Source organism: Phyllostomus discolor, chromosome 4 (genome assembly GCF_004126475.2).
Source record: "Phyllostomus discolor isolate MPI-MPIP mPhyDis1 chromosome 4, mPhyDis1.pri.v3, whole genome shotgun sequence".
In the NCBI taxonomy this organism is placed as follows: domain Eukaryota; kingdom Metazoa; phylum Chordata; class Mammalia; order Chiroptera; family Phyllostomidae; genus Phyllostomus; species Phyllostomus discolor.
The window spans coordinates 146,386,691-146,400,172 of NC_040906.2; the positions used below are offsets into that span (position 1 = coordinate 146,386,691).

At 40.2% G+C, this 13,482-nt stretch overlaps 2 protein-coding genes across 2 annotated transcripts in view; one reads left to right on the top strand and one right to left on the bottom strand.

Moving 5' to 3' along the window:
- Nucleotides 1-8: 8 nt before the first annotated feature.
- RWDD2A (RWD domain containing 2A) lies at nucleotides 9-4,086 on the top strand. The gene is made up of 3 exons (XM_028509461.2): nucleotides 9-130; nucleotides 1,121-1,353; nucleotides 2,320-4,086. Exons 2-3 carry the CDS (start codon nucleotides 1,150-1,152, stop codon nucleotides 2,995-2,997), a joined length of 882 nt encoding a protein of 293 aa, XP_028365262.1. The 5' UTR covers nucleotides 9-130; nucleotides 1,121-1,149; the 3' UTR covers nucleotides 2,998-4,086.
- A 7,086-nt stretch (nucleotides 4,087-11,172) lies between these two features.
- Nucleotides 11,173-13,482, bottom strand: part of ME1 (malic enzyme 1) — a 172,623-nt gene continuing 170,313 nt past the window's right edge. Inside the window, exon 14 of the mRNA XM_028510473.2 lies at nucleotides 11,173-12,895. Within this exon, the coding sequence (XP_028366274.1) occupies nucleotides 12,725-12,895 (171 nt within the window). The 3' untranslated portion in view covers nucleotides 11,173-12,724. The remainder of the gene's footprint in view (nucleotides 12,896-13,482) is intronic.

Sequence of the window (13,482 nt, forward strand, 5' to 3'; positions counted from 1 at the left end):
ATCACTGTGGGGGAGGGTTCATTCGCCCCGCCCTGTCTCCTCAGGGATCGCGCGCAGCCCGCGCCTGCAGGAACTGCGGAACCCGGGTCCGAGCGGGCTTGGGGCTGTTTTGATTGAACGACCAGGAAGGGTGAGGCCTCCACGGTGGCCCGGGGTTTGGGGCCTAGGGTCGCGGGCCGTCCTAGCACTGCCACCGGAACATGCCCAGCCCCGCCTCCAAATTTGGGTCTGGCGGTGGCCAGTCCCGTCCAGTGTGGTGGGAAGCCGGGGATCCTAGTGATCTTGGATGGGGTTGGGGGAGTGCCAGTCCCGATCTGGGGCCTCCGACGAGGCGGCCTCGGCCACAGTGAACGCCACCCAATTTCTTGCATCCGCCTCTTGATTCTCCAGGTTCATCTCCCAAACCGTTGACTCCGGGAGTCACCACTCCCACCCCATCTCCGCTCTTTTAAGACTAAAATTCACATATCTAACTGTAGGAACCCGCCCCGCTCCGCAAACCTGGGCACCTCGGAGCGGAAGCAAATGGATTCAAAGCGTCCAGAGCTCTCAAGACGCCACCCGGGCCGGTGTTGCTCTCTGGAGAGGTGTAAAGACCCACCCGAGAGGCTAGGGGGGCCGAGGGCGAAACTGGCGTGGGCGGCGGTGCCTCGAGACCCCAAAGCCTTGGGACCCAGAGCTCCGCCCCAACAGCACTGCGGAGTTCCCTCACCGCAGCCTCTAGCTCTGCCCATGCCAGAGACCTGGGAGGATTCAGAAGCTGGGCCCCTTGCTATCCCAGAATTCAGGCTTTCTAAGTGTCCGCAGATGTTTGACAACCACCTGCAACGAAGTAATTCGGAACACTTGTTGAAAGTTCACATTCCCAGATCTAGATCGGAAGTGGGAGTAGGGAAAAGGGACTGGGAATCTGAATTTTAACGAAGTATCTTGGGGGATGTTGCGCATACTAAATGCTGGGGTCCAGGAGATAAAGAAGAAAGAGCGTAAACGCGCCAGTTTGTGCCCCTAGCTCTCAATGCTTAGCGTTCCTGTAAAACTGCTTCCGAGAAAAGGGACCTTCGGGAAATTTCGGTAGGCACTGCCGACTGACAAACCCAGTGTCCCTGGGCCTTTCCAGTTTTCCTGGCAGGTTGATATCAAGGCAACATGTCCTCCGCTTCTATGAAAGAGTGCCTGCAGCTTCAGCTGCTGGAGATGGAAATGCTGTTTTCTATGTTTCCTAATCAAGGAGAAGTAAAACTTGAAGATGTAAATGCCCTGACGAATATAAAGAGATATTTGGAAGGTACAAGGGAGGCACTGCCACCAAAAATTGAATTTGTGATTACACTCCAGATTGAGGAGCCCAAGGTAAGTGCCCTGAGTTGTTTTAATTGTTGCCATTGCCTAGCTTTTACTGGAAACACCTGGAACATAAGCTTTTGATCCAGGAAACAAATGGAAATACCCTTTAGTTGTCTGAAAGCAAGATATGTGAAATATGGGATGCCCTATATATCATCTTTGACAAACATCCTGAATTGTACATAAACATGCACACCCCTTTTAAACAAATATGCCCAATTTGTTTTATTAAAAACATCTTACTATCATTATTCTGTTCAGTCATCCCATTTTTTACCAGTCCAACTATTATAGGATGGACACTCTTCTACACATGTCACTTTTACAAATCTAAATGTGGCTTTTTGCAAAAGTGGCTTTTAAGGAGTAAATGAATGTTTCTCTGGTGGTACCCTAAACACAGAAAGCAAATACAGATAGAAAAATCTAAATTCTAAAAATGAAATTACCTTAATCTTCAGATCCATTTATCTCCAGCATTAGCACAGCATAGGTAACAAGTGGACTAGGCATTTGAGGACAACTCTTACAAATTCTCATACTCATCCTCTGTCATTTCCTGAGAGATGTCTTGGGTCCCCAGACTGATTCAGTCCCCCTGGATACACATTTCAGTGGATCCCTATAGTCTTCCACAGTAATGCTTCTTACTGTTGAAATTAAATACTTGCTACATGTAATTATTTGTTTAATGTCTGTCTCCTTCACTAGGATCTAGACTTCACAAAGGGCAGAAATAGTGTCTCCACTTCTTCATTCTAGCATAGGTTACCTGCATGTGGTTAGGTGAGTTAAGTGTTCAACTGGAATGAATGAATGCATAAATGGAAGGAATAGTGTATATAAAGTATTTAGTATGGTGTCTGGCACTTAGCTGGTAATAGTAGCAGTAACTATTACATTTAATTAAGTCACGATAAACCAGCTTAGGTGATTTTATGGTACATAAATCTATTTGATTTTCATTTTAAGGTGAAAATCGATTTGCAAGTAACCATGCCTCACAGCTACCCCTATGTAGCATTGCAGCTGTTTGGACGGTCATCCGAGCTTGACAGACAGCAGCAGCTACTTCTCAACAAAGGTCTCACTTCTTACATAGGGACGTTTGATCCAGGAGAGCTCTGTGTGTGCGCAGCAATCCAGTGGTTACAGGACAACAGCGCCTCCTATTTCCTGAACAGAAAGCTCGTTTATGAACCTTCTACACGAGCAAAGCCAGTTAAGAACACATTTCTCCGAATGTGGATCTACAGCCACCATATATATCAGCAGGACCTAAGGAAAAAGATTTTGGATGTTGGGAAAAGGTTAGATGTGACTGGATTTTGTATGACAGGAAAGCCTGGTATAATTTGTGTGGAGGGTTTCAAAGTGCACTGTGAGGAATTCTGGCACACAATTAGGTACCCCAATTGGAAACACATTTCCTGTAAGCACACAGAAAGTATTGAAACAGAAGGAAATGGGGAGGACCTGCGCCTTTTCCATTCTTTTGAAGAATTACTCCTAGAGGCCCATGGTGACTATGGATTAAGGAATGACTATCACATGAATCTGGGCCAGTTCTTAGAATTCCTAAGAAAACACAAAAGTGAACATGTTTTCCAGATATTATTTGGTATTGAAAGCAAAAGTTCAGATTCCTAGAAAGCTATTGAAAGGCCTATGCTTGTAATTTCACCAAGTCAGTATTTCTGTCAATAAAACCAAAATAAAAAGGCCAGTGGCTGTTTACCGTTCCTGTGAGAAACCTAGCTCCAGAATTTCTGCATAGGCCTTTTAACTTTGTACCAGTGCAATCGTGATGTTATCTGTATGTTCTTATGTTAACTGAAAACTGTTTAATTGTAATTTAATAAAAGCAGTCAATTTAACTGGGGAAGCTGATTTAATTCGAGAGGAGTCCAAAGCCCACAGTTGATGTCAGCAGTCCAGCCGCAGCTGAGTTCATAAATAGGAGTGACATCCCCCTCCCCTGTCGTGATGCTAGTGTGCAGTTGGCACACACGTTTCTTTCGTTATTGGAGATGAATTCTAAATCAAGTTTAAAATGAGAACACAGAGCATGTTTACTGCATTGCTTACTTTATGTTAAAGCCCTTATTTTGAGGTTTTTTTCTTTCAGTAAAAGCAGATCCTGTCTGTTAAGGCAGAGGAATCAGCAGTGTCAATAGTAGTGAAGACAACACAGGTTCTTTGGCTGTTTACATCAGCTGATTAATGATACCAATGCTAATGACACCAATATTCTTAGTTCAGTTCTTGTCCACAAAAAATGATTTGTCCACAAAGTGTTCCACAGGTGATGCATCCTGGCGATGTTTGCCCAGGCACCAGGGCGAGAGCTGCAAGAGGCCCAGTGTGGATGCCCCTGGACCGTCCCCTTAGTGGGGGGAAAATATCAAGCTCTGCATTTTGGTGATAAGTCACTGTCATCTCTTCTGAAAATTCCAAGCACCACAGGCTTCACCAGCCTTTTTCAAAATGAGAGTTTATTCTAATGGTAATAACTCCTATTGAAGTGGCACTTGCCAAAAACCTTTTCATGACAAAGTATCTGTCCCACCCCAAAATTTCTGAGAGTCTCCTCTGTTTCAAGGAGTATCCTGAGCTGCCTCTCTGCAGCTTTCTCTGATTCCCATGCTTTCTGCCTACTACTGTCCTTTCTCAGGGAACATTTTATTCTGCTGGGTCCCAGGCACCCCACTGACGTCCTGGTCCCCTCAGGACTCCAAAGCTGGATGCTGAAATGTAGTAACTTGGAGGGGAATTCCTCAGTCCCCATATCATGGTGAACTGTTAGACGCCCATCATTGCTGCACGTGCTTACAGAATTTTTGATGACTAGTGCATGCTGGCTTTGCAGTGTCTAAGATGTAGACACCTGTCCTTGGGCCAAGGCCAGGACAAACAGAATAGCAGACCAACTCGTCACCAACTCGTGACCTTGAAGCCTTGGAACTAGGTCCACCCTGCTCTGCCTGTGCTCTTAGCTCAGAATGAGTTTCCTTTCAGGCACAACTCAGAGGTTCTGCTGTGAGCCTGCCTTGCCAGGTCTTTCATCCTTGCTGTAGATGTGGCTGGGACTCGAGCTGGAGCCTCACTTATTTTTCAATACAAAAAAAGGGGGGAGAAATAAGACTTACATGGACTGAAAACAACTTTGTATAGAATTTTCCACATAATCTCCCCAAACCAGTTAAGTGTAATTAGCATTCACAGGTTCTAGACAGATGTAACTTCACTAATTTCTTTCCTTTGAAGTGAGACAATAATAATGTGCCAAGCACCTAATATGTGCCTAAACCATTCAGAGATTTTTCTATGATTAGATTTGCAAAAGTAGTGACAGATAAGCTTAAAGAACTGAAATATGGAACAAAAAGTACATTATTTACATATCAAATGAAGGGAATAAATTCTAGCTTATGAAGTCTTTTTTGCCTCTGGCTGTTTCTGGTGATAGTTTTTCAGAACCTACTTTTATGTGACCTGTATGAGCATGCAGCAATACTTTATTGCTATCAGAAGCACTAATAATAGACATTAATTATCAGAGAAGTGTAGGTTTTTATAGAAAAAATTCAAATATGATCATTCAAAACTCAGCTGCATATGTTCAGTAAGTAGACTACTAGTTTTGTCAGTTCAGTCTGATAAGAAGCACACGGCACTCCACACACACACACACACACACACACACACACTTTGGGGAACCGTCCCTTCTCTATGTGGTCTGGGAGAAGTGAAAGACATGAAATCACCCACTGGCAGCCTCCCATAAAGGCAGTTTTGATCTCTTGCTTCTTACACCCGCAATGCCACCTTCACTTCTGGCCTACTGAATGCTTGGTTATTTAACACCTCCTTTGAGCTACCCAATGCCTGCCCTTTTTTTCTTGAAATACTGAGTCTCTACTGCTTGTAACTGAAGAAACCTGATACCGTATACATACATTGTATTTTTAAAATAGTTATTCAGAAAGAATGCTCATTTTAAATGTGGTAGTGTCTTTAAAATATAGTGAATTAAGTCAACATTTCTTCAAGTATGTTCTCTTGCTTTTTGTTCCTTATTGGTCTAGTATGTGCTAGGCTAAGGGCTGGGGATATGTGTATAATGGATTGAGGAGTTGGCCAGGTGGCTTGATGGACCACAACCCGAGGACCTGTGAAACATCCCACATAAAAGCAGAAGTATGTTGCCTGTGGACTGTTTCCATATATGACGGCTTACGCACCATCCATCCCTTCTAGGAGAACCTGAGAAGGCCCGGAGGGAGCCTATCTCAGGTCTCCACAGAACTCTTTGAACAGGACAATTTTCTTTCATTTGCTTTTACCTCAAGTAGCCCAGTGTTAAGTTGAAAGAATAGGTATGTTCTGAAGAGAGCATGGTTTGCTCAAAAATCCTGGTTTTATACAGAATCCCGATTTGCCCCAAAACTCTGAGTCCACTTGATTTCTCTCACTCATAAGATCCACATGGTAGAAGTACTTTCACTGCAGCCAGGACCAGCTGGAGAGGCCTTTCTTCTTCTTAGACCAGTTAAAGCTGGAAGCATGTGGATCACCCATAAATAGATTTGAGTAGTGGACCCAAAATTCAAAGAAGTCCACCAAACACTCGGTTCCTCCTTAGTCGTAGGTGGGACAAAGTACACCATTTGTTATCATGGAGGGGATGCTCCAGCATGCACCAGACTCTTGGGCTTTCTTTGGACTGACCATCTACCCTACAGCCCAATGGATGTTAGCAGGTATCCACGGAGCCTGATGGCACCCGTGCTCCTGGTCCTGTGAGCACAGCACTGTCAATGCATTAGACCAGCATGATGCTCCGGACAACAGTGAGATCATTAAGGCCCCATAACCAGAATTATATTCCGGGACAGTGTCAGAGAGTTAATGAAACATTGACAAAAAGACAATCTATAATGTTGCTTGTTGATAGCACAAACTGCTTTGGAGCCCTCTACTCACTGGAATAAGGAGAAACAAGTTAAAAATCATTGGCCAAATCAATAGCCACCTACTAATTCACTCCAACAAAGAGAACTTGTTTGACAGCAGCTGTTTTTCCTAAAGATCCATCTGTCTCTTACACATGCCAAAGTCATGTTAATCCCATATATAGTAAGAATCACACCTCTGCTTATTCTAAAGTTTCTAATAGCAGGACTTATCCCTGCAAATTACCTGGGATTTCCTGTCAGAATAATCCTTTTTTCTTTTTGATACATTAGGGATCCAACATGGGGATATTGCCATAGATGATGAAGAACTCAATTCTAACTCTCTACTGGGAAACTACTAGAAGATGGGTTTATTCCTATAGCGTACACTTTGTCACATAGAGTCCCCAGAAATTTGTATTCATTCAGACTATGGCCAGATGATTTCCAAAAGGCCTAGTGGTTTTCTTCATGCAGTGTACTGTTGTCCTAGTAAATGCAGCCACAAAGGAAGATTTTGGAAACATCTATATTACAGAGTTCTTCACTTTCGAGGTCATTCATTTGTATCTGTGATTGGCAACATGGTGAGGGCCTTGACACTCAATCTTGGTGGCTATAGGCAGGCTTTTCTGCTGCTGTTTTACATGTCAAGTAGACCTGTGTGGGTTGCCCACCAATTAGACCTCAGCGAAGCTGATATTCAGCTGATAGACTCTGCTGTGGTTGTATCAGTTGTACATACTGGCATTCATTTTTCTTGGTCAGCACTTGTGCTGTCCTAATTGTTACATTTTTCACCAAAATTTCAGGACATGGGGCCCTGTGATTTACTGGCCACCAGCAAAGATTTCTGTAAACTAAGCTATTCTGAGTACAGTTGATCTGCTTCTATTATCATGTTTCCACCTTGTCTTCAGTTATTAATTGATGCAAAGTGCTGCTGTTAAGGTTCTATCAAGCCTGGGGTTCTGACATCTCCACTGAAATAAGGGACCCATTTTAACCACAGCATTCCCCATAACCCTCCACAGCTTACAGAGAAGAGCCATTAAAATGCTTTTCATGTCCTCCACAAAATATTAGGAAACTGAATTCAACAATACATTAAAATGATTATACACCATGATTGAGAGTTATTCCTGGGATGAAAAGATGTTACAAAACCAGCAAATCAACCAATGTGATATGCCACATTAACAAAATGAATGATAAAAACAATAAGATTGCCTCAAAGATGCAGAAAAAGCATGTAACAAAATTCAACATCCATTTATGATAAAAACTCTCAAAAATTATGTATACAGGGAATATACCTCAACATAATAAAGGGCATATATGACAAGCAGAGAGCTAATACCATGCTCAATGATAAAAAGCTGAAAGCTTTTCCTCTAAGATCGGAAACAAGGCAAGGATGCCCACCCTTGCCACTTTTATTCAACATAGTAAAGTCATATCCAGAACAATTAGGCAAGAAAAAGAAAGAAAAGGCATCCAAATTGGAAAGGAAGAAGTAAAACTGCCTCTACTTGAGATGACTACCAAAATACAATACTATTAGAACTAGTAAACATTCACTGAAGTTGCAAGATATAAAATCAATATTCAAAAATCTGTTGATTTCTGTACAAGAGTAACAAACTATAAGAAAGAAATTAAGAAAAGTATCTCATGTATAATTGCATCAAAAGGAATTAAATACCTAGGAATAAACTGACCTGAGGAGATGAAATACCTGTACACTGAAAACAATAGGACATTGATGAAAGAAATTGAAGATGTAGGTAAACAGAAAGATATTCCACGTTCAATGATTGGAAGAATTAATATTGTTAAAATGTCCATAATACTCTACAGATTCAATGCAATCCCTATCCTGATTCTAATAACATTTTCACAGAAATAAATTCCAAAATTTGTATGGAACCACAAAAGACTCCAAATAGCCAAAGCAATCAACAAAGTTGGAGACATTGTACACCCTGATTTCAAATTACACTACAAGGCTATAGTCACCAAAACAGGATGGTGTTAGCATAAAAAGAGACACATAGATCAATGAAACAGAATAGAGCCCAGATATAAGCCCACACAAATACAGTCAATTAATCATGACAAATGAGCCAAGAATATACATTCAGGACAGTCTCTTCAATAAATGGTACTGGAAAAACAGGACCACTGCACAAAATTTACTCAACATGGATTAAAGAGTTGAATGAAAGACCTGAAACTGTAAAACTCCTAGAAGAAAACACAGGAAGCAAACTTCTTAACATTGGTTTTGTCAGTGATATTTTTTGAATTTGACACCAAAAACAAAGGCAACAAAATAAATAAATAAGCAACAAAAGCACAAATAAACAAGTGGTATACAGCAAACTATAAAGTTCTACACAGCAAGGCAATCCTCAACATAATAAAGAGGCAACCTACTGAAAGGATGAAAATATTTGAATCATATATCTGATAAGGAACTAATATCCAAAATATATAAAAACTCATACAACTCAATACAAGCAAAAAAATCCAATCTGGTTAAAAATAGGCAGAGGATCTGCATAGACATTTTTCAAAAAGAAGATATAGATGTAAACATTCCAAAAAGTCCAACAAGTGCATGAAAAGATGCTCAACATCATTAATCATCAAAAAAATGCAAATAAAAACCACAATGAGGTATCACCTCATATGTGTCAGAAAGCTATTATCAAAATGGCAAGAAATAAGTGTTGGTGAGAATGTGGGGAGAAGAGAACCCTTGTGCACTGTTGGTAGGAATGTAAATTGGTGTAACCATTATGGATAGCAGTATGGAATTTCCAAAAAAATTAAAAATGAAACTATCATATATGATCCAGGAATTCTACTTCTGTGTACTTATCTACAGAGAATGAAGACACTAATTCATACAGATATATGGGCTCTGTGTTCATTGCAGCATTATTTATGATAGGCAAGACATGGAAACAAACCAAGTGTCCAAAAATGGGTGAATGGATAAAGAAAATATGGTATAAATGAATACTTTTCAGCTATAAAAAGAGTAAAGCCCTGGCTGGTGTGGCTCAGTGGATTGAGTGGCCTCCTGTGAACTGAAAGGTCACCAGTTCAATTTCCAGTCAGGGCCATGCCTAGGTTGTGGCCAGGTCCCCAGTGGGGACATGTGAGAGGCAACCTATCCATGTTTCTCTCCCTCTCTTTCTCCCTCCCTTGCCCTCTCTCTGAAAATAATCTTTTTTAAAAAAAGTAAAATCCTGCCATTTGCTACAACATGGATAAAGCTTGGAGGCATTATGCTACATGAAATAAAACTTATATGTGGAATCTAAAACAAACAAACAAACAAAGCACTAAGCTCATAGATATGGAAAAGAGACTGGTGGTTTCCAGAGATGGGGGATGAGGGGTTGGGGGAAATTGGTGAGATGGGTCAAAATATACAAATTTCCAGTTATAAAATAAATAAGTCATGGAGATGCAATGTATAGCATGCTGCCCACAGTTAATAATACTCTATTGCATATTTGAAAGTTGCTAAAAGAGTAAATCTCCCAAGTTCTCATCATGAGAAAAATAAATTTGGGGGGGAACTATGTATGGTGACAGATGGTAATGAGACTTACTGTGGTAAGCATTTCACCATATATAAAAATATCAAATCATGTTGTACACCTAAAACTAATATAATATTATATGTTAATTATACCTCAATTTTAAGAAATGTTTTTCATGGATGCTGCTGTTCCCTTCACCAATGTGTCTGTCAAGGCCTTAGTGAGAGTCACTAGTAGGTCCTCTGGGGAGATTTAGGGAATTGGTAGGATTAGAGTGGTCTGATCTGGACAGAACAAATCCATTCCAACATTGTCATTTTTTTAAATCTTTAAATTGCTTTATATTATTTCAAGGTTTGTGTTCTCAATTTTATGTAATGTGGGCCATTATTAAGTCTACATTTCAGTCAACTAACTGAACCAACAAATAGAATCACTTTCAACTGCTTAAAGCAGCACACTGAACCCAGAACCTGTGGCAAGCACATACTATCAAACAATTCTACCCAGTCCGAAATTACACCTCTCCTTCCTCAGTACATTTTCAGAATCCCAAACATTTTCCTCAAGTGTTGCCAACACAAATGAGTGAAGTCTAGAATTCTTTCAGTGGGAATCTTCTCCTGGGTTTGCCCTTTTTATTTATACCCACTACAGCTCCTCTCCATGATAGAATCTGACATGATGTTAATTATGTTAAAGTGGGTGAGGTCATTACAGGACCTTCCAGCAAGGCAGTACAGACATCTTCAGACAGGAAGAGCTCCCACTTTGATTAGCAAGAAGGGACATGTCATATGTTCTGGTTTGCCTGGGGCTGGGGGGTTGGCGAGCTTCCTGGGACATATGACTTAACAGCAATCAAACAAGAGCTATTATTGTTCACCTAGTACAGGGTGTCACGAGTCTGCCAAATGCTTCTCGCCATACGTCCCTATCCCTAATCCAGGACCTGCTGTGTCCTGGTCAGTACTCTTAACTTACATGAGGCCTGGTGAGTCTGCGAGTGCAACTCCTGGTGGAATCTGGCAAACCGCACATTAATAAAACCTTGGTTTTCAGTTATTTCAGTCTTAAAGGTGGAAAGAGAGAAGAGATACTTTTTAGCAAAAAGGATTTTTGGTAAAAAAAAAAACTATATTTTTGTGCCCATGTTTTACCAAAACTATAATATATGGCATGTAATAAATGAAGTTCATTCTGAATTAGCTATCAAAATATTTTTAAATGTATAACATACTGTCACATGACCACCCATTAAGACCAGGCATTATTTTAAAATGTAATAATACTTTAAGAGAAAAACAATTATTTTATGATTTTATTCATTCACTTTTTCTATGCTTTAATAAATCTTTTGCATAGGTTAAGTACATTGAGTTAGAACTACAAGACAACATGGAAACAGACAAAAAATAGATGTTCTGGATCTTTTCAAAATAACTATTTTGAGGAAATTCTTGACTAAATGTTACCTTCAGAAATACCCCCACCCCTTCTATTCACATTTAAAACAATTTGTGTAACCTGCAACTTCCAATAAAATCATTTTTATAGTACAGTTTACCTTGAACATCTCTTTGTAATCTTTAAAAGCATTACTTCAAAACCAGCCAATTCTCCAGGAAATTCTCCTGGAAATAAGTAGCAAATGTTATTGTACCTGAGCTTACAAATTTAAAATTATTTCCATTGGTTCAGTGATTAATTTCTAAAGTAAACCTCAATGCTAACATGAATTTTTTGGCTGTAACTATTAATGGTAATTAGAACATTTTAATATCTAATGTAAAGATAATTTCTGGTATTAGGGAAGTGGTTACCAAATTTTCTCCAAGTTCAGAGGAAACTGTGTTTATTGTAACAACACAATGTGCTCTTAATTATTGAGCAAATCAAGAGGACATTAGAGCAGATCACTCCATTTGGAACCCAGCTTGTCCGGGAACCGTGCCCTTGCTCCTAACTCTGGACACTTTTGTCTTAAAAGGTCGACTGCACAGACAGCCCCTTCTCAAGGAACTTACCTACTCTTTTCTCAGCTCTTCCCACCTAGCAGGCTGTGCTGAACTGAAGGGACCTACCTCAGGACAGGAGCCACAGTCCTCACAAGCCAGACAGCGGCAGAGGGGAGCAGAAGGGCAGGGCACCCGGTGGGGCGGGGGGGGGGGGGAGCGGGGAGAAAGGTGCTGTTAGAAGGGATATCCTACGGAGGTCACGGTGAGAGCAAGATGCAGTGATGGGGAAAGAATAGTAAAATCTAAGGCTGCCCAAGGCATTGTAAACAGCAATGATCTATCTTAGAAATGTTAGAATTCAGTTCACCAAAAGAAGAAATATAGTCTAGAGTTGGAATAAAATACCTGAGAGGTTGTATTTCTCTAGGCAACAAAGTGTTGTTTCTGTTTTTAGCAAAAGTTCATCTATGTCTAAATATATTTCTGTATTTATATGTGTGTGTGTGTGTGTGTGTGTCTACACACATACACATAAAGATTTTTAACAAAATGGTCAACAAAAAAATATGGTTTTCATTTTAATCATATCAATTAATTACTAATTTTGGTCTTCCCATTAGTTTCCTATCTAAAAACAACTAAGTTTCTCAGTGGTAGGTACAACAGCTTTTAAAGAGTACTTAGGTAAGATAAGACAGAAATCATAAATAACCAGAGTAAATAAACTGTCTAAGTAATGTTTACCATAAAGTATGTTAATATTTTTTCATGAATTTTTAGATTGCTAAAGTAAAATTATCTTAACCTATCATATATAAATCATTATAAAAGATTCCAATCTTTAAAAATTATGAAAGACTTCAAGATCTCATTAATGGAGTTAGAAATGTCAACTGCTAGGCTACTGTTCAAGTTTGGTCTGTATTTGCTGGGCCTCTTGGGGCCAAGGATAACAATCAGGTAGAATCTGGTCATAATCGGCGCTGTACATCTGAGAGCGGACAAAGGCCTCCTTGTCTGGAGGCTCGGGATACACAGTGGCTGTCTTTTCTTGGTATGCAACTTTCACAATCTAGAAAGAGAAAAAAGAATATTAGTTATTTTAATGAACAGAGGTGACAGTGACACATGTCAAAAGTTTTTAATTTATAATTTGTATCTTGTTTTCAAAAACATTAAGTTGTATTATAAAAGCACATATACACAAAGAAGATACAAAATGAAAATGCAGTTATAGCAAGAGGTGAATATAATACCAGCAACAAAGAAAAGTGTGTATAATAGAGATTTAATCAAGGATGACCTACCAGAAATTCTCAGGACAATGGTAAATGTCTTTAAATGACCTGACTGATAATTAATTTGGACTAAATATCATAACATTCCTACTAAGTTTGAACTCAGACACCCTGCAGTTTTAACAATCCCCATTCTGACCACAGCCTCTTACAAAATCTCTTTATTTATTCACCCCAGCATCTCCTGACTCTGCTCACCTAGTCAGCAGGACCCCGTGGGCCATTTCAATGGTTCCTCCCAGGATCACAGAATCTCTCACTTCCGTGTCTTGGTGTCACACTTCCCATTCCAGTCCCCCTCTAGGGAACCTTCAGCTCAGTGCTGGCTTTCCCCTTTCATGGCCGTCTCCTGCGATATCGT

What these genes read in the sequence shown, in the direction of transcription:
- RWDD2A (XM_028509461.2), top strand. Translation starts at nt 1,150, where the DNA reads ATGTCCTCCGCTTCTATGAAAGAGTGCCTGCAGCTTCAGCTGCTGGAG. An exon ending in TCCAGATTGAGGAGCCCAAG is followed by an intron (nt 1,354 to 2,319) that starts GTAAGTGCCCTG and finishes TTTCATTTTAAG; the next exon opens with GTGAAAATCGATTTGCAAGT.